Source organism: Pelodiscus sinensis, chromosome 20 (genome assembly GCF_052426305.1).
Source record: "Pelodiscus sinensis isolate ZL-2025 chromosome 20, ASM5242630v1, whole genome shotgun sequence".
NCBI classification, from domain to species: domain Eukaryota; kingdom Metazoa; phylum Chordata; order Testudines; family Trionychidae; genus Pelodiscus; species Pelodiscus sinensis.
Genome location: NC_143071.1, coordinates 9,547,429 through 9,568,636, shown reverse-complemented (window position 1 = coordinate 9,568,636; position 21,208 = coordinate 9,547,429). Strand labels below are relative to the sequence as shown.

The 21,208-nt window shown below is 43.6% G+C and overlaps 1 protein-coding gene across 1 annotated transcript in view; it reads right to left on the bottom strand.

Moving 5' to 3' along the window:
- The window catches only part of PITPNC1 (phosphatidylinositol transfer protein cytoplasmic 1), a 252,454-nt gene that overhangs the window by 117,254 nt on the left and 113,992 nt on the right, over window positions 1-21,208 (bottom strand). Inside the window, exons 2-4 of the mRNA XM_089772023.1 lie at window positions 19,368-19,516; window positions 5,257-5,345; window positions 4,779-4,786 (exon numbers count right to left, since the gene is read on the bottom strand). Coding sequence (XP_089628149.1) covers window positions 4,779-4,786; window positions 5,257-5,345; window positions 19,368-19,516 — 246 coding nt within the window. The remainder of the gene's footprint in view (window positions 1-4,778; window positions 4,787-5,256; window positions 5,346-19,367; window positions 19,517-21,208) is intronic.

The following is a 21,208-nucleotide window of genomic DNA, read 5'->3' as shown; positions in this document are numbered from 1 at the left end:
CCTAAAACATAAGCCAATATAGCACAGGTCTGCTCTGAGGCCTGAGGCCTAGCTAACAATGGACAAAACATGGCTAACATAAAGCAAAGCTAAGCTGTGAGCAAGAGGCAAGCCCTTGTTCACAGAACTTGGCACAAACTGGGATGAAACTGCAAAACACTAATTGGTAATAGGCCCAGGTGCAGAACAGTAATTGGTACTGGTCATAAGTTGATGGTACCACTAGCTTATTAAAAAAGACCTTGGTACCCATTCCTCATAGATACAGGCCCAGGTTCAGGAAAGAGTCTAAAATGACAGCATGGTGGATAGAGATGATCTAATCAAACCACAAGGTACCGAGTGATGGGTGGTATCTAAGTAGAGTCAGAGGGCGGTAACCTGACAAGGTCAGAGGGTGGCAACCTGACACGTCAGCAGTGAGGAGTGATTTGTTTGTACCTGTATATAAAGTGGTGTCTTGGAGGGACAGTCTTTGGATGATGTAGGGGACAGTGGAAATTTCCCACTGATTGAGCCATTCCATTGTTACGGGGTACATATGTGTAGTGGTTCAGTAGAGTCTACTGACAACTATTACTGTACTTCACTTAACAATAAACCTGGCCTGGCACCTTCAATCCTTATTTGGTTTGTGGTCTTTGGGGTCTCTCTTGGAGTCTGCTGTGGAGACTAAGTGCTCAAGTTGACCCGGCACACATCACTGAATGCACACACAAGCAGCCTTCTGGTTATAATCATAAATGGAACCAGAGACCTGTGATGACACCTTGGCAGTAAATCCCAACCACTTCCCAAAAATTGCAGCCATGAAGCAGCCCCTACAATAACCTTGCGACCCACACATGACTCCTTTTTGGGTCAGAACCCTTACAATTACAACACCATGAAATTTCACATAATATCGTAAATAATGAAATTTGCCATTTTTAATGTCCTATGATTGTGAAATTGACCAAAATGGTCCATGAATTTGGTAGGATCCAACACATTATCTTAGCTTCCCATTTTGATGATGGGGCAGTCAAAAAGTTTTCCAGACGGTTTTAAAATTGCAGACCCAGTATTTAAATATTGCTGGGACTGTGAAAACTGACTGCAGAAGTATTTGAAACCAGCCTTAGTAGTGTGATTGGACTGCACCACTGAACCCACAACAGGCCTGCTTGAATTCTGCTAGCATTAGCATTTTGCTATTCCCATCTCCCCCCTTTCCTCTATCTGGGTACCTAGAAACTTTCTGAGACTGATTTTCAGTGCATTTTGAACAGAACAGGACTGAATCCATATAGTATGTGCGACCTGGTTATTGGTTTATTTCGAAACTTCTATCTTGTCCTCCCCAATCTGAGCTTTCACTCAGAACAGGTCACATGAGAATTTGTGCTGTGCTCCTTATTGGCTAACATCATTCTTGTACGGGGACAGTAGCCCATGTTTGCAGAAGCCATTTTGGTTTCTCAGTTGGGTAAGGTTGTTTTTCATTTAATTCTCTTTGATTCACCTGCACAAATCCAGAAAAGACAAATCTTTTTTGGATTTTTCTGCATTTTTCACTCTGCCAGACAAAGGCCTACTAAGCTTACACAATTCCCCAGTTGTTTGGGACAGGCTTTGGTCTTTAATATTTTGCCTTAAAAAATTCTCAAGCTTGAGAGTTGAGGGTGCTCCATCACTTCTTATCTAGATGTCTAAAATGACTTTAGTAGCAAACTCTTGACAACTAATTTTAAAAATTACACCTTTAATGACATACATTTTTAAGTGGACTATCTAAATTGGACACAATAATGTAGGCGATGGGCAACTATTCTTTAACAGAACCTCATAATATTTTCTGTGTCTTCCACTCCTGTTTAATGCACCTGAGCATCTACAAGGGGCTTTCATCACTTGTCTTGGAAGACACTTTGTAGTAGTTCCAGTAAACAGTTTTTTTGATATCTCCCTGAAACGTTCTTTGTTTCATTTTGTCTCAATATTCATAACTGTGTCTCCCAGCACCATCCTCAATAATTATTCTCTCCTCCCACAGACAGTTATATCCACTTGTGGTTATTATTTAGCCAAATTTTACATTTACAATCCTTTTTAAACTTTCTTCATAAATCAATTTCTCCAGCCTCCTGATCACTTTTTCTTCTTCTTCTAAATCTCTAATTGGTGAGTGTCTCTTTTGCATGTGGGTTTACAGAACCAAAATCCATGTCTTATCTGTGACAGACCATGACGTCTATGATTCAGATTTGCTGTCTGACTAATAATACTACCTAGCTTTTATATATTGTGTTACTTTTTTGGAGTGCCTTACCACATTGCATTTCAAATTAAGATGTAATTTGCTGTGTGCTATCACCCGCAGGCTCTTTCAACATTCCCAACTGTCTCTTTCCCATTAGTATCTTTGCTTTAGGTTATCTTTCCCCAGATGCAGTCACTCATGTGTAAACAGGTCTAGGTGATTGACTGCAGTTGTTTTCTCACTTGGCTCCCTAACATCTTCCTTAGTCAATTGCTATTAGGAACACAGTTTAAATTTTTGCATGGGAAAGGAATTCTCTTTCTCTGCTACAAAGACTGATCCAAAAGCTCACATTTAATTTATTGTATGCACATCCCCAATAGCTGTTCTCTGGGTAGTTTTCTCCCCTATTAAAATGTTCTACTTTTAAGAGGTGAACAGTTAAGGTAGTTTTCAGAGTGTAAAACAGAGCATAGATAATAGATGCAAATGTCAACTTCCTTATATAATTTAGGGAAAAATTCTGTTTCCAAATCCACAGTGCAAAGAGATGATCCTCAGCTGACATAAACTGTCACAGGCTGCAGTTAATGGACCTGTGACAATCCACAACAATGAATGATCTGTCCTCAGAGCACTAGTGTTGATTCTGCCTTTACTCCATTATGTCCAGAGGAATATTGTGCATGACACAAATAGAGAACAAAAAAATCTGTCAGGGAACTTGGTGAGTAGCGTTTTGTCCTTCAGTTTTAACTAACACTTTTCTGTATCTACCCTACCTACTTCCTACATGTTCTCATGGTTTAACACCCCAGATGGTTTAACACCCCCCCCCAAGGGGAAAAATACTGTTGAGGGGGGAAAAAAAGGGAGAGACCAAAGTCATTGAGCAAAAAAAAAAAAAGGAACCCGAGAGTTATTAAGCAAACAAACAAAAAAAATAAAACAGCATTAAAAAAGCAAGGCCCCTTTAAGTGCGTGCAGAGTCAGAATAGGGATAGGAAGTGGGGAGAGGTTGAGCACTAAGACCCAGGGAAGGCACTGCTTCCCCTTGCTTCAGGTCGTTAGGTTTTTTGCTGGCAGCCATCTTGTTTTCTTGATCGAGCCAGAAGGCAAGATACTTACGGAACCAGGTAAGTAGGGAGTCAGGGGCCCAGGGGTGGGGGACCTGGGGAGGGGATCCGGGGGCTGGGCCCAGTTACTGAGTGTGTCGTAGGGTTGCCAGGTGTCTGGTATTTTTGCCTCCTGGCAGGGAAAAACCCAGAAAATACCGGACATTTTAGGTGTCCAGTATTGTCTGATATTTTTTACCGGACAGGAGGCGAAAATACCCGACCGCCCAGGTCAATACACTCCCTGCCTCCTGCCAACTACCCCCAGCTTTCTTCTTTTCCACTTTCACCACTTTAATCTCCTGCTCATTTGATAAATGTGGCAGAAGCATTTTAAATGCTGTTCTGTCACAGAAGGCCATGTTTGCCTGAAGCACCTGCTGATAGCTCTGCTAAGGCCTGCCTCAGTTTTCTCTGAACTCAGGCTCCCTAAAAGAGTCCACACAAGGCCTGATATTCTCCCTTCTAGGGTCTAATTTATTAAGTCCTGAACACAGTTTTTCAAAGCAGACTCTAACCTATAGGTCTCACCTCAGATTTAGCTGGGCCCTGCCACTCTTCCCTGAGGATCCAGCTTATCTTTTAAAGTTCCTTTCTTTTGCCCCAGTCCCAAGCTGGTCATAAGCCCTAAGGGTCTGTCATCTCGCCCTCCAGTGCCCCTTGATTGGAGTTTGGCCTTCTCCACACAGGCCTCCTCACTGATTAAGGACGTGCAGGAGCCACCCATCTCCCTGCCCTGTTGCATAGCAAGTGTACTGGATCCCATTCCCTTTTAAGGGGGCCAGTCCTTCAGTGGCCATGGGTTATCCTTGATCTTTCCTCTGACATTCAGTCTAACTCAGGGCAGCACTGAGGATGTCCACCCATGTTTCTTGCTCCAAGACTCAACTACTGGGTTTTCTATGCCGGCAAGTACCTCTGTAAACATTTTGGGTTTCTCTTTATGTGCCCATTTTTTTGCCCAGCTCTGTTTGAGAGAATAGCTGGTTTTTCTGGACACTGGGCCCAGTTTTTGTTTAATTTTGTCTACGGAGGGCAGTTTTGCAGATGTTGTACTCAGAGATGAGCGCTTTGTAAGTGTTATAAAATAAATAAAATAAAATCTGTCTCTTGTCTGCAAGTAAGGACCAGGAATTTAAAAAACACTCTGTGATTGCTACTCACTAGTGAAATATATCCAGTCATTACCAAGTTACCAAAATAAATTAAATAATTTATAAGAACTCCATAAAACACTTCAAGTTAGCTTCAGCATGCTTGAACAATTCAAGTAAAGTTCTAGAATCAAATAAAATACAGTTCTAGTATCAAATCTGCTCACTATGACAGTAAAGAGGCCACCAGCTTTGGATTCTACATCTGAATTTTGCAAAGTGATTTTATTTTCAGAATTAAAGAAATAAACAGTAAGAAAAACTTACCGTGTATTCTGCTCCCAGTTTGTCCATTGGTAAGAGAAGGCAAGAGAGAAAACAAAAGTAGAATAAAATAATGATGCAAATTATGTTCAATAAATTCAAAAGTATATTAATAATCAAAATCATTGGGTTGAATGACTTACACTTCACTGTGAAATCCCAGTGGAGTCTAAGGGATAGCATGGGTTACAAGTCAGCATGACATTTAACATATAGTATCTAAAGGTCTAATGCAGAAACATAAAGGGGGAGACAGTAGCACAGTATAATGTTTAAAATCTTTACCCATCTATAGTTTCTGCATATTACTCATATTTCTTGGTAACAGCAAATGATGGGAAGTAAAAATATGTAGTGGTAATATAGGAATTGTTCAAATATTTTAACGTCTGCCTCTAGGTATATGACACGTGGCCTTTAAAGATAAACAAAATTATCCACAATAAACTTCCAATGTTTTCAGTTTGCTTTGAGTACTTACCTGTGATTGTATAAGGGTAATAATTCCAAGCCTTCTCTGTAATGTAAAATATTTTGGGAACAACTGCTCTGGCCCAGCTAGGTAGTTTGCTGCAAAGAAAGGAAATCCCAAATTAGACTATTTTTTGACTTGCGAGAATTCCCCTTCACACTTTTCAAGCTAAGAAGATTTAAAGTAGGGTATGTGGATTCACAGCATTGGTCATGTGAAGACTCAGCACAGGTCATAACACACAATGTGTACTTTATAGAATTCTTAGCACAAGGAGACAGCCTTTACTAAGGGTACTCAGCAAGGATAATAAACAGGCCTAGTCAGTCTGATTGTTACATCTCCCTAGGCAGTTTCTTCCTTTGTATTCTCTACTGATGCATAAACTCTTGTACTCCATTAACCCCAAATCCTGATTATGAGATAGTATTTTCTGTATGCTAATAATACTATGTGGCAATTTTAAAGAGTTTTATATTCAAATTTTTCAAATGAAGAGGCTGATCCAGAATGATAAAGAGCCAGATTTAGATGGAGAACCTTTGACTTCCAGTCCAGGGTTCAGTCTGCCAGCCAGTTTTCTAATACACTAGTTACTATCCTGCTTGACTAAGAAAACCCTTAGATAATGAGAGAGAGGACATGATTTTTTGTGGTCAAGAAAATCGCCCCACAGAAACTGAGATCAGACATGCAGAAATACCTCTGATACAGTAACAACACAGATGACTTCTGGGGGCTTATAGCAGGCAGAAGCCAGTGCAGTATTCAGTTGTTATTATCTATATTATCATAATACTTAAGAACTCAGTAGGCTATGTCTACACTGCCTTTTTTTGGCAGAAGATATGCAAATTGTGCTCTCATTTGCATATCGTCTGCCGATCCTTTTTATGGAAGAGGTTTTGCCGCTAAAAAGCCCCATGTAGACGGGGCCAATTGTTGGAAAAAAAACCTTTTTTACAAGATTCCTTATTCCTCAAAAGATGAGGTTTACAAGATCTTGCAAAAAAGGGTTTTTTCTCCAATAAATGGCCCCGTCTACGTGGGGTTTTTTAGCGGTAAAACCTCTTCCGCAAAAAGGATTGGCAGAAGATATGCAAATGAGAGCACGGTTTGCATGTCTTCTGCGGAAAAAAATGGCAGTGTAGTCATAGCCTCGGTATTCTACAAGCACATTATGAAAAGACCCCAACACCTCACAGCTAAGTAATTGCTTTTGAATACCCACATGTCAAAATGACAGCCCCAATTAGGCACTATCACTACCAGGCTGGGGTCAATTTTTGGATGTGGTTTTGGGGGGATTTTTTGCTTCTCACTTTTGTGTGACCCCTGACTGATTTTTCTGTGGGTCATCGGCCCCCAACCCAAAAAAGGCTCCCCACCCCTGCCTTACGTCAGTGACACAGTGAAAGGGAGCTGAGGACCCTGAAGAGTCTGACGCGGGGCATGTGTAGTAAGAAGGAAATGGAGAGGTATTTGCCTATACCACCTTTTATGCTCTCAGTTTGGAGCACAAGGAAAGCTACGGCATGTGTGCAGGCTAGTGGGCACTGCCTGCAGAAAACTGCAGACTTGGGCACATGAACAGATGTGCATCTTGCATGTGGAATACACATAGAGACCATTACGCAAAGAGTCAAAGCTTTCCAAAATGATGGAAGAATTGCAAGAGGCACTCAGCCTTCTGATTTGAAAAGCACATTCCCTCCGCGTACAGTGGAGCTAAGGTATGAAGGAGGGAGATGGGAGGGTTTGGGCACAAAGAACAGGAATTCAGTTTTTGCCAGGCTAAATTTAAATTGCTTGCAACACAGAAGGCAAAATGGGGATTAAACAGCCCAGTCAAGGAAATTATTTGTCTTGCTGCTTTAGTACCTGCTCTCTAAGTTTAAAAGTTTCCACAAGACTTTACTGAAGCAAACCTACAAGATTTGAAGTTTCTAATGAGAAAGAGGCTTGCTTAGGTAACAGGTTTTCCTGTGCTCCAAGGCAGTCATGTTTGTTTTTCACAGGAACAATGCAATTCAGCTTCACCAGACTAACACAGCTGCATCTCTATCACTATTCTTTGTGGCTGGAAAGAGCTTCCCTTTTTAAAATTTAATTATTTGATGACTGTTGCCAATAGTGACATTCACCTCTGTAGACTTTTGACTCCCACTGTACTTTTGCTCTAGAAACATTTGTGTTTTCCTATCAAACATCTTATAAAGAAAGGTGAGTTTAGCTGAGATGGTTGATATTATTTTATTTGACCCTGTTATAATTAGTCAGGGACTGAAACTCTTATGGTGAAAGCTAGATTCGGAAGCACCTGATTAACATTTTCAGTGATAAACAATTTAAGAATTTTCCTTCCAGCATCCCCAATGAGACTGTTCCTTTGACCCTAATCCCATTTGGTACATAATTATTTCAGTCCTTCCTGGCAGAGTAAATATTTTTTTTCCATAAAATATTTATTGCTGTTCAGCAAAGGGGAAGAAATTATATTAGTCCCTATCATGGCAGGGAACTCTCTGTCCAAGGCTCTGGCACAATAAGGGCTAAATTTTCTTATTCTCTGCACAATGCTTAAATCACCAAACTCAACATGTGGGATGATGCTGGAAGTGGAGAAGGGATTCTCCACACAAGGCACAAAGTACTAAGAGAGCCACTCTGCGGTCCAGCCTCTCTCGGTTCTAAAGTCCCTGCTCTTGCAAGACTGGGGAAGAGCTGTTGGACTTGCGGTGGAAACAGAGCAACTAGTCGCACCCTGTTGAACCTGGAGGTATGGGCACACTGCTGAGGCTAATGGATACCTGTGTTACTGTGTAGTGTTCCCAAATCACCTCTTCTCCCTCAGCCACCACAGGCTACCACAGGGGACTCAAACTCAATTTTCCTTAGGGCCAGTGGGCACCCCTCCCTTGGGTGTGTGTGTGTGTCTCCATGGGCTCATCCCTATGCATCCCCATACCTTGCCTGCTACCCCAGGGTGATTTAAACGCCCCCCCCCCCCAACTCTGGGAGTCCTCGCCGCCATCACCAGCTGCACAGTGGGGCTAGAGTGGCTTCCAGCAGTGAAGTGGAGTGACAGGGCTGGCTTGGGAGAGGGCGGAGGAGCAGAGCAGAAGCTGCTGCATCACTCTGCTCCCCCACAACTCATGCTGCTGCAGTGAGTCCAGAGGGACCCAGCCCTTGCTGCTGCCCCATACCAGGCCCCCTGGTAATCCCTGAGGCCGTATCCCTCTGGCGAGCCGGCGTGAGAGAAGGGGTGCAATGGCGGGGACTGGGCAGAGCAGGGGTGGGAAGAGGTAGGATGGAGCAGAGCAGGGGCTGGACTTAGGAAAGGAGACGGACAATCCCCCCCCAGGGCCACAGGGACTCACATGCTGGCAGCTGTGCACGGGCTGGATTGTGGACCTGCTCAGGCTGTAAGATGGCCTGCAGGCTGTGAGTTTGAGACCCCTGCCCTACAACCATACTGATTCCACTGTCTCAGGGCCTTTCAGCAACTATGAGATTTGTCCATAAGGAACTGTCTCTTTTAATCAGAGCCAGTGCTGGGAGTCTGTAAGGGCACATCTACCCTACAACGTTATTTCGAAATAACAAGGTGAGCGTCCGCACAGCAAGCCCGTTATGTCAAAATTATTATGAAATAACAAGCTTCTTATTCCAGAATAATCAACCCTCATTTCACGAGGAATCACACCTATTTTGAAATTGCTATTTTGAAATAGGTGTAGTGTGGATGCTCCACTGCTTCTATTTCAAAATAGCTCCTCCCCAGGGCCATTCAAAGTAATTACTCCCCAGTGCTTCCTGGGGCTCTAAACTGAGGTAGCACATCCTTATTACGGAAGCCTGCCTCAGACTCATTTTGAGGCTGTAGTGTGGATGTGCTATTTTGAAATAGTTATTTTGGGTGTTATTATTCCAAAATACCTTATTTTGAAATACCCTTGTAGTGTAGACATACCCAAAGAGGCCCTTTTAGACTAGGAGAGATATCACTGCGGTATCCCGTTCTAGTTTCAGGGTTGGATTTATTTGGTTCTTTTTGCAAACACAGACTCCAAGAACCAAAGACACAGCTACACCGGGCAATGATTCCTGGGAGAAAGCAAGCTGCTATTTCTGTGGGGCTTGGGACAGAGCTTTGAGGCACAAGGCGCTTTCTCCACCTTTCTCTCAGACAAAAGAAATCCTAGGAAGCGCAGGCTGTGGACTGCTAGGATTTATAGGTGTTCTCAACAGGTCCTGCTAGCCATCCTCCTTACCCCAGAACAGGATGGACTGTGGATGGGGTTGTTACCAGTTTCTCCTGGAAAGAGGAAGAAATCTGTTTGAACTTGACTGCCAGATGTCTTGAAAGCCTCTGGAACCCAAGCAGGAATATCAGGGAGGAAGAAACTCCAGGAAGCCCCCTTTGGTTGGGTTTTATAACTTACTTACAAAATGTTCCCTGTGTTTATTTAGATTTTGCCAGTAGACCACTGAGGAGCGCCTGGGAATGAAGTTAAGGGGGAGCCTATATATTTTTAAAGTAGCTCTACAACTGTGTTCTTGAGTGAACTCTGGTCTGATGCACAGTCAGGGGGAATTTATGTACCAGATTAAGTTGCCCCCAGTAGGAGAAAAGGCTGCAAGTATAGGACCCTTAACTGGTTTTCTTCTACATTTGGGCCTTCACAGATTCAGCATAAAAATAAATCCTCAACCAAGAGCCACTTCATCTCCCTCTCCTTTTAGACCCGATGGCGTGAGTCTAGTGGCATTTCTCTCAGCTTCACTTGGAAGGAAACATGGGACTTGTTGTTGGCCCAAGGAACTGAGTTATGGGATTCTAAATGTAAGTGAACTTTCCTCTTGTTCCAATATCTGGAATATATCGGTATGATAAAAGTGACTTCCTGTGCCAAAGGCTTAGCCGTCTCCACAGGTTGTTTTATATACAATGGAAAACGAAGTATGACACATAATCACTGCTATTATGAATGTCTTGTTTTAGTCCTGACCCAACTGCCATTGAAGTCAATGGCACAACATCCCATTGATTTTAATGGAAAGTTGGATTGAGTCCTTTGGATTCGGCTGCCTGTAGTGCAGCTGTAAATTATTCTGCTTAAATGTTAATTTTAATTCTTCAGCATTAAATAGGGGCTCTTTTCCCCTGAAACTTCCATAACCAGTTAATTTGTTCTTTGAAAAATTAGCTGCTACATCAAATGCTAAATTTGATGTCTGACAGTTATGAGGGAACTAATTTAACAGGTTTCCCTTTACTTTTCATAAAAATTCTGCTCAAATAAATTGGCTTCATTTTAGGTACCAGAGATAAAGGAATACCACACGCTTCTCTAGCCTTCTTTTGTATCTTCAGTTCATATTGACCTTTTATTTCTTGCATTTCCCAAAAAGCTGGCATTTTGCAGTTATTTGATTGTGATCGCCTGTACTTTCACAATTCTGTTTAGTCAGATCGATTCATCTTTTGATGTGAAGTTGTGAGACTTTAATACATTGCGCATGTAGTGAGGTCAACATTCCATGCATCCCCCTTATAGACAGAGGTGCCTCTGCAGCACTCTGCTAACAATTTCTTCCGCACAGGGATTATTAAAACAAGCCCTCTGATTTATTTTCTTGTCCGTACACCACCATTCTTGGAGATCTGAGTTGATTCACATCAATAAAACTCAAGGTGTCAAAACACAGGCCATTGGTTTTAACCTCTTGTCAGGCCACTCCCAGCTTTTTCTGCCTGTCGTCTCATGCCCCATGTCTTCCTGCTGCACCTGCTCACTCTCAACAGTTTCCAACTCACACTACTTCCAGGCCTTCCTGGTTGGGGCTTTTTTTGCTTTGGTGGCCCATTCCCAGGCCCTACCTGGCTAGTTCCTCAGTCTTCTAGCTCTGGCTTCTAAACTCTTTGGCATCAGGATCTTCCCTGTAGAAGTCCTTACTTCCTGCAATTTCCTTCACTTCCCTTTTCTCTGCTATCTTTTATAGAGAATTACCTGAACCAACCCAGATGTGCCTCTTTAGTAATCAGGATTGACTTAGCTCCAGACCCTGTCCACCTTGTAACAGCACTGTTTATAGTGGTAGCTCTATTTAAATTCAATAAGTTTGATTTAAGACACTGATGTTACAGCCCTAGCTGAGGACCCATTTGTGGGCTCTCACTAGGCTGCTATTCTGAAGCCAAACTTTTAATTTTTCAGGAGTTTTAAAGCTTATTGAGTCTGACCAATGTTCAGACACAGCCTCTATGTCTGGATTTTCAGGAACACTCCTGGGATGCAGACGCTAATGCTGGTACTCCACTCTTGGACCATAGGGCTCCATCGCCCAACTAACCCACGACCCGAGGTCACGGTGAACTTCCCCAATCTCTGCTGTAGTTCTCACACATTTCCTCCAGATCGCCACCCTTGTGAGGACTCTGGATTTCTGCTCCGCCTTTCAGGGAGATGGTGATGTTACACAGTCTTTGCCAAAACAAAAAACAGGACTATGTAGCACTTTAAAGACTAACAAGATGGTTTATTAGGTGATGAGCTTTCGTGGGCCAGACCCACTTCCTTAGATCAAATAGTGGAACAAAATTGTCACAACCATATATATCAAAGGATACAATTAAAAAAAAATGAACACATGAAAAGGACAAATCAAATTTCAGAACAGAAGGGAGATGGGGGGAGGAGGAGGTAAATGTTTGTGAGCTAATGATATTAGAGGTGATAATTGGAGAAGCTATCTTTGTAATGGGTAAGGTAATTAGAGTCTTTATTCAAACTTAATTGTAAAGTGTCGAATTTGAGCATGAATGACAGTTCAGAGGATTCTCTTTCAAGTGTATCTGTTACACCTTGTGGAATGAGGTGTAACAGTTAACTTGAACTAAGGATGTAGTTTGAGTTAACATTTGCCTGCCGCGTGTAGCTGCGGGGAGTTAGGTTGGACTAAGGGGATTTAAAAATGGTGCCCGGACGGGAAGATGCAAATAAAGCCCGGGATATTTAAATCCCAGGCTTCATTTGCAACTTCGAATGCCTACATTAGCCTCCCTAGTTTGAACTAGGGGGCTAGTGTAGACATACCCATGGTGATTTAATGGGCCCACAGTTCTGGCTGCCACCACTGCCACAGTGGCAGTGGCCAAGAACCCTAGGCCCTTTTGAATCACCGGACCCGAGGCCAGTTGCCTCTTTTGTCCCTCATATCGGTGAGCCTGGATGATGTTTCTGAGCAATGCATAAATTTTCCCCAGTTCTATATCTGTGAGTCACAGTATTGATGGCTTGCCCACAGAGCACCATCCTTTATGAATATAACTCATCTATATACTGGCATTTATGGCCACGCTTTTTCCCCCTCCCCATTATAATGGAAACTGCAAATTAAAGTATTTATGGACCGCAGAAGCAGAACAGTCACACCAACAGATCATCACTGGCCATCAGGCAGCATTTTAGTAAGACACTGACACTCCCTCGAGGGCACTTTCCTTTATTGGTCAAGGAAGGCGTTGGAATCATTTTGCTGGAGTGGATCAGAGACAATACTTTCTGTGACAGAAAAAGACCTCTCAAAGGGTACGTCTAGACTACAGGCTTTTGTTGACAGAAATTTTGTCGACAAATACTGTCGACAAAGAGCGTCTAGACTACATTCAGTTCTGTTGACAAAGCAAGCTGCTTTGTCGACAAAACCCTGTAGTCTAGATACAACCCTAGATGCAATAACACCTTCTGTCGACAGAACTCTCTCGGCAAAAGGCGTTATGCCTCGTAAAATGAGGTTTACCACCATCGACAAAACTGCTGTGTTCTGTCGATGTTATGTTGACAGAACTCAGCGGTAGTTTAGACGCTGGTTTAGTTTTGTCGACAAAAGTCCACTTTTGTCGACAAATCTCTGTAGTCTAGACACACCCAAAGAGAATGCTCTTTCACCGCCTCATGAAAATATGGCTCTCACCAGGGAAAAGGGAAGGAAACAGAATGGAAAACTAACCTGAAATGGTCAGAGTCTGCATGCAGGCGCAGCGATCTGTCCCCACCATTTCTCCTTCCCAGATGGAAGTAAACACCTTACATGGGCCTGAGATCCAGCTAACCACAAAGGCACTGGACTTTATTTGATATGAATCTTCAGGACCATTTTTCAAACCTGGTTATGTTTGTATGCAATATTTTGCACATGGGTGCATGCTAAGCACATTTGTGCCACCACAGATCTCCTATTCAGGGCAGGGATGTTTAATTATTGTTTAAAACGTGAACCAGCTAAATACTAGGCTTAACAGAGCGACTGCAGAACTGGAGTTCATTTGCATATTTGACACGGTCTCCCTGGGCTTAAATAAAGATATTAATTGGTTAACGCACTACAAAGGCAATTTCTCATGCCTTTAGCATTCGCATTTCACATCAGCAGCTATGAATGGGACACATCCAGCCTACTTACTGTATATAACTCGTTCATAAGCTGACTTTTTTTGGAAAAAAATTCCACTGTGAAGAGTGGAGGTCAGCTTATGAACAGATTCTTCCCATGGCTTGGGCTGAAGGACTTGCTGGCTGCCAGCATGGAGCCCCTCAGCTTCCATTGGCTGAGAACAGCAAACAGTAGCCAATGGGAGATGAGAGGCTCTTTGCCTGCAGCCTGCAAGTCCTTGAGCTGACAACCTGGGATTATCAGTTTGTACTCTGGAGTTGGCTTATAAATGGGTCAGTGACTTTTTACCATTTTTTCTCTGTAAGTTTGGGGGGTCGGCTTATAAATGAACGGACTTATGTTCACATGTATACGGTAATTAGCGTCATTAATATGGGTCTTACAGTTGACCAGTACTTCTGTTGTTTTCTATATATATTTCTTAGTTTCTGTTATTTCCACTCCAATTCACCCGATGAAGTGGGTTTTGCCCATGAAAACTAAAGATTCTATATATTTTGGTTAGTCTCTAAGGCGCCACAGGACCACTCGTTTTTGCTAGTTCAGCTGGTGAACCTTGGAGCAGCCCCTGCCTGGAGCATGGTGGGCCTGGATGGGCTGGAGCAGCCCACCGGTTAACCAGTTACCCAAAAGCATTGCCTAATCAGGGTGAGGCTTAGTTGGTAAATGGTTAGCCGGTTAACCCTTTACATCCCTAATTCAGTGACAGTAAGCTTCTAAGTCAGTGGTTCTCAAACTTTTTGGCCCCTGGATGAACTGGCTCAATGTAAATTTTTCCATGGACCACCAGTTGCTAATGCAGGCATGTCCAAAGTCCGTCCCGCGGGCCAATTGCGGCCCGTGTTCTGGTTTAATACGGCCCCACAGGTAATTTGGCAATATCTATCTTTTATGGCCCCCAACGAATCCATATGTATTGAGATGAATACATTGTAAAATCTCAGTTAATGTCAGTTGGTCTAAATCAGTTATAAATATATTTGGACACAACATGTATACTTGGTGTTATGTTCCTGTTCATATTTTTTTAACTTAAAAGTTGACAGACAACCTTTATTACCAATAATATGTAATGTACTTTACAATGTTCCTGACATATATTTCAGCTTCCTGGATTTTTTTTTCATCTGGCCTTCAGATATGAAAGGCAGAGTGATTTAACACCTGTTTAGATTTGTCATCCATGTGACGAAATGAAAAGTATGCTGTTTGCAATAAACTTTGCATAAAATAGTTAATTTGCATTTAATTTTAATGGTTCAAAGAATGTCAGGCAAAATGGTCGGCCCTCACGCATGTTCACTTCATCAAATCTGGCCCTTTTTGAAAAAAGTTTGGACTCCCCTGTGCTAATGGAAACTCACCGTTAATTACATAACTACACCCAAGCCATTTTGCTAGTGCTGCAGCTAGGGAGAATGGTTTAATTTCAATGATTAAGCAGATTGATCATTTTAACTTTCTCATGTTAGTTTATCAAACTTCATTTTAAATAAAGTAAAATATTAATTTATGTTCAACACAAAAGGTTTCAATGTTTTCTTTATTTATGGCAGGCGTAGAGACCTTTTTTGGGTCGGGGGCCACTGACCCACAGAAAATCAGTTGGGGACCCACAAGTAAGCAGCAAAAAAACTCCTGCCCAAACCCCCAACCCTCACTGAATTGGTCCCCAAATGAGACACCACACTCCTCTGGCGCTCCAGCCCCACTAGGTGAGGGGAAGAGACAGGGAGGACTGAGGTTCAGGGCTTCCCACAGGCCAGATTTACTTTTATGGGGTTTTGGAGCTAGTGGATTTTATGGAACCCCCTAGGCTCTGGGGTGGGAACCAAAATGAGGGGTTCAGTGTGTGGGACAGGGTTGCCAGTGAGTGGGATACAGATGGCGGTGCAGGATCTGGGAGGAAGGTGGGGTGCAGAAGGGGGAGAGTAGTGAGGTCTGGGTGGGAGGTGGGGTGCAGAAGCAGACTGGGAGTAAGGTGTCTGGCCAGGGTGAAGGAGCAGGAGCAGGGTAGGGGGTAAATATCTGGCCAGGGGTGAGGGTGCAGGATCAAGGAAGAGTGCAGGAGCAGCCTGGGGGTAGGGTGTCTGGCCAAGAGGGAGGGTGCAGGAGAAAGAGAGGGTGCACGAAGGGCTGAGGAGGGAGGATGCAGGAGCAGGCTGAGGGTAGAGTTTCTGGCCAGGAGAGAGGGTGTCTAGACAGGTTGGGGAGTGCAGGAGCAAGGGAGGGTGTCAAAGCAAGCTGGGGGTGTGTGGTCTTGGGTGGAGGGAGAGGACTGAGAGTGACTGGGGTGCAGGGGTCTGGGCATGAGGGGGGATACTTACCTGGCTTTGTGCTCCCTTGAAGTGGGGAAAGCCTCATGAGTCACTGCACTGCCATTCCCCCAACAGGGTGGGGGGAGGGAGGGAGCTGAGCCTCCCCCTCCCCCACGCAGCAGAAAGCCCACGCAACCACGAGGCTGCAGCACTAGCTCGTCTTCCCACTCAGAGGGTGTGCATGGGCGGGAGTGGGGGGGAGGGATGAAGAAAGCTCATTGAAAAATCAGAATTATTTTCAGAGAAGTTTGTATGAAGCCTCCACGCACAAGCCTGCTGCCTGATTAGCAGAATAAATGTTTTCAAGCTGTCTTGTGGACATGCCTCGGAGATGCCTTTAAAAACAAGTTACCTCCTTCTGGACCACGGTCTCCAATTTCTCCATTGTCTCCCTCCCTTTTTTCACATGCTGAACTGTGTGATCATCTGAGTCTTCTCCGGCCAGCCCCCAAGAACTGCTGCCTCTCACTGGAACCACCTTTCAGGTTTCATTTAGAGCTGCGCTCTTGCCACTGAGCACTCTCACCCATGAACGCTTTACTAATTGCAGCTTTGAATACCCTGGACTGGGAGCTCACCAGATCAAACACAGTCGCTGCCATGCTGCATGCCCTTTCACTCGGCTGCAGCCAAACAAGCAGGGTCTGGAGAGGGAGGAAGCTATGGCAGGATGCCGAGGTGGCTGCTGGTTCTGTCAGAGGGACATGGACAAGCCCTCTGAATTCCCCTGTGGGCATGCCCCCTCCCCACAGCCCGGGCCCTGGCCTTCCCCAGGAGCTACGGACAGTACTGAGACCCCTCACCAAGCCGGGTGGCGGTTCCCACCCTCCTCCTCCTTGTGTACAGCAAAGTGGTGCCGTGTGAACACGAGGGTCCCGGAGTGCAGCGCCCCCTCCCCAGGCTGGGCCACACCTTCCTGCAGTGTGCAGCCCAACAGACGGGTGGCCAGGTCAGAGCGGGGCGCACCTTGCAGCGTGAACAGAGAATGGGCAGGTCCCCGTCGTGGCAGGCGGGGTGCAGGGGGGAAATGCAGAGTCAGCAGCTCCTCGCTTGAGAATCCTGCCTCTGGGCCGACTCCCAGCGACATGGAGACTGGAGGGGTGGGGGGGGGGGAGCTCAAGGGTGGGGGTGACAAGAGGCTCAAGGCTACCTCATCTGCAGACTGCAAGCACAAAGAAGGAGGTGGGGTGGGAAGCCTCACCTGAGGCGCAGGGACATGGACAAGCCCGCAAGAGAACCTGCCACGTTGCATGTTGCACAGGGCACTGGGGGGAGGCCGAGCTGGAGCCACGGACCACCTGGGAGGTAGCCACGGACCACTAGTGGTCCGCGGACCCCACTTTGAGAACCACTGTTCTCAGTGGTGAATAAGACCATCAACAGACTTTTTTCATAAGCACTATTTTTTGTAAGTGTGTAATATTGCTGGTAATTTCGTTGTTAGGCTGGGGAAAGGTCAGATCTGTCAGGATTCCAGAGGAACATGCAATGGTGTAATTGCCACAATATTGCTATATCTGTGTCTAAGGATCACCGTGCAGAAAAGCTTAATAAAGGAAATGGGCCTAAGGGAACAGAGAAGAATTGGAAAAGCAGCAACATTCAATTAGATCAGTAGTAATAAAAAACTGCAGCAGATTAAGGAATATATTTCATACAACAGAAATATATAGGTTTTGAAATTAACACTGGCCTTTAACTCAGTGTGGAAGCACTGACCCCCTAACTCTTTAATTTTAGCTGCAGAAAAGACACATATTTGGCTTTAGGAACTGATGGGGCTGTCGGGAAAAAAAAAGCAATTTTTCTCACCATGGCTTTAAGCCTGTCACTGTGCTGCAGAAGGTCACTGAGGCTCAATTCTAGTGGTCATTCATAATGTCAGCTCACTTCACTGAGCCAAATCTTTTGTTACCAAAGTGGGTCGCTGGCCTTGTGCATTTCGTAGGAAGTCGTGCTCTATCTTGCTGTATCAGCATCCCAAGGGCTCACTGCTACCCTCAGCAATTCTCGGCTAAGTGTGGGACCAGAGTGACGTTTTGAATGTTACTGTTGTTCAACAGAGACTTGCTTGACCTCTGTGTCATTTCAGGCAGGATTAATTTGAATGCACCTATTTGATTTTAGCTGAATATGATGATTTGGGGTGGGAGGAGGGTATAAATCTACCTTTGAACTAGAATTTGAAAAGAAAACAACTTTCCTTTAAAGAAGAACTTTAGCATGTTAAATTTTTTTGCACTTGTATAGCCCTTGCCATCACGGACATCACAGCATATTGCAAACAGTAATGGAATTAATCTTCAAACAGCTCTGTGCAGGAGTGAAGAACCATCATTTTCATTTTTTTTTATGGGAAGCCCACAGTGATTAAGGACATCCGCAACCTCAATTAAAATCAGTGGGAGTTATTGGTGCTCTGTGCTTCAGGAAATCAGATCCTCCCAGACTTGTGTAAGATCACACAACAAGCATGGGATAGGGCAGGGCCATCCTTAGGATTTGTGTGGCCCTACGCAGGACAATTGAACTGTTGCCCCGATGCCTGATGGCAGCCAGAGGGACGATGACTTTTTTAGAGACGTAGTTTTATAATCTGCAGCAGCGCACGAATGAAATATTTTTATAACAATTTTTAAATTAATGCCCTGTTGACAAACAGTAAATTCAGAAACTGACAGCTAATACCTGGAGCTGGCAAATGTCTGTTAAATGGCTTCATTACTGCTCACATGACCCTTTCACAGGGTCAGTGCGTTCTGTTAATAAGTCTGGCCGGCTTTTTCACTTTTAAGTAACTAGGTCCTCTGGAGGAAGCAAAACCACAGAACAGGGATAGGAAGATACAGCTGGGTGGACATTAAGACTCAGCGGTGCTCCACATTTTTGGGTGCCCTATGTAACTGCATATTCTGCGTATGGGTAAGGAAAGAGTCAGAAGTAGAACCTAGACCTAGTGACCCTCAGTCGCTCTGGCATCCTGGATTTCTGTATATATAGATACCCCTTTCTGTTGTACCTATTTAAAAAATGGGAAAGTGTGAAAGAAAACAGAGAAATGTGCTGCTTTTCAACATAATCTTGCCTTTAGGTCATAATTCTTTGCCATGGAAAATGTACTCTAAAATTTAAAAAAAGTCTCTGTTTCAAGTGAAGGAGCTCTTCTATTGTCCCTTTCCTTGAAGTCGCCAGTGACTGGCCTGTATTCAATGGAACACATTTCATTTGAAACCCAAAAGCTATTTCCTGAGAGAGAGTTCATGCCCTGCAAATCTTCAACACTGTGCATGACGGGAAGTGACAGCAGCATGGTGTTCAGGGAAACAGCTGCATAATACTTGCCTGTTGAGATAGACCCGTTTTTCTGTGAGCTGACCATTGCCGTGATGTGGATCTTCATAGGGTTCGTTCTGCACGACTTCCACGCCCTCCCCTCGATCACTCTGCTCGTGGCTATGCTTACTGATCATGTACAGCTGTCCAATTCTGTACTGCAAAACAAAAACAGGAGCAAATATATTAGCCATATATAATGCATGAGTATCCTCAAGCCAAATGTCAAATGGATATCCAGGAAAAATTGCAATTTAAAGGTAGTGAGTGGGAGATGGAGGGAATCATTGCATTCAGAGCTGCAAGAATAATAATAATAAACGCTACTCCTAATGAATGCATCACTAAATAATAATGATATATCCATAGTGTCGTGTATCCAAGTGACCGCAAAGTACTTTACCAAAATCAGTCATGTGGCTGCATCCTCATTGTGATGTAGGCGAATTACATCACAGGAACCTTAAAAACCTCACATGGGTTTTCACCATAGGAGGAGGTGACATGCCTCACACTAAAGGCCTCAGTGTTATAGAAAGCTAGAAGTTTCTGGAGGGGCATGGAGTCATGAGATGTTGGTGAAAGAGACTTCTTTGGAAACCATTGGCATACCTCTTTAAGGATATGTAGCTATAGAGTCCTCAGCTTTTGTAGATCAAGGTAGCTCCACTGAAGTTAAAAAAGTTATGCAAATTTATAGCAGCAGGCCTCTAAATTACTACCTGCATCCAAGCCATCATGGCACCAAGACAACTGATTATTTTCTTCTCAGCCACACATCAAAGGACAAGCAGTATTTGGAAGAAACTCACAAGAGTTTTGTTTATAAGTCGAGAACTATACAAGGCACCACTTTTAAACCAGGCAAGATCAATGTGATAGTAGAGGTGCCAGGAATGGCAGACCAGTAAAAAATTATACAAACACTAACACATATTAGCAGGAAATAATAACCCATGATCAGTTGTGACCATGAGATGTCCAATGGCCTCATGATGGTCTGGTGGTTTCTGCCCAGTTTCTAGTGGATAAATATCTATATTATTACAATACCACCACCACAGTGACATTCTTATTAGACTCTTTAGGACCCAAGCACTATGGGCCTTGATAACTGGCCTCCATTCTTTCAGCTAGAGGTGGTCCTTGCTGGTCAGTCATCGGCCATTCTGGACAGTCAATTTGGTCTATGAATGAACTCAGGATTTTATTATTCAAGGTTTTTTTTAAATCAGTCCAGCACTTCCTACCAGCACCAGAAATTCCCTAAAGCAGATTAAAAAGTCATTGATTTTCTTGGATTAAAATATTTTTTTCTATTAACCCCATACCTGGAATTTTCTGTGCAAGATTCATGATTCTGCTCTGAGTTTCAAAGAATGTCTTGCACAACTGGCAGATTCATTCTTATTTCACTTTAGTTTCCACCATATTCTTCTGTCTCTGTATTGTGCATTTTGGAGCATAAGAGAATAGTTAAGAACCAACAGCTCTTTCTTGACTTTTATTGTTTAATAGATTTTTTTCTTAACTTGGGAAAGTCTTTTTGTATTTCAGCTGAGATGGGAGGACTAATCCCATTAAGAAACACATCAGACATCTGACACAGAGTTCTAGTGTATTTTGAAAGATGGATTTTTAAATGATCTGTGTGCCAGGTTGTTGATACACCAACTGAGGTGCTTTCATTACTAGCAATTAAGTGCTACACTGTGTCTCTTATACTCAAGTGCTAAATAGCAGGGCTGGTGTTTAATACATGTTTACTAACTGCTATAATATGATTTCAAAGACTGCCTACCATGATCCACTGATATCCGTTTCTGAGACATGGTGCACAAGAGGAATTA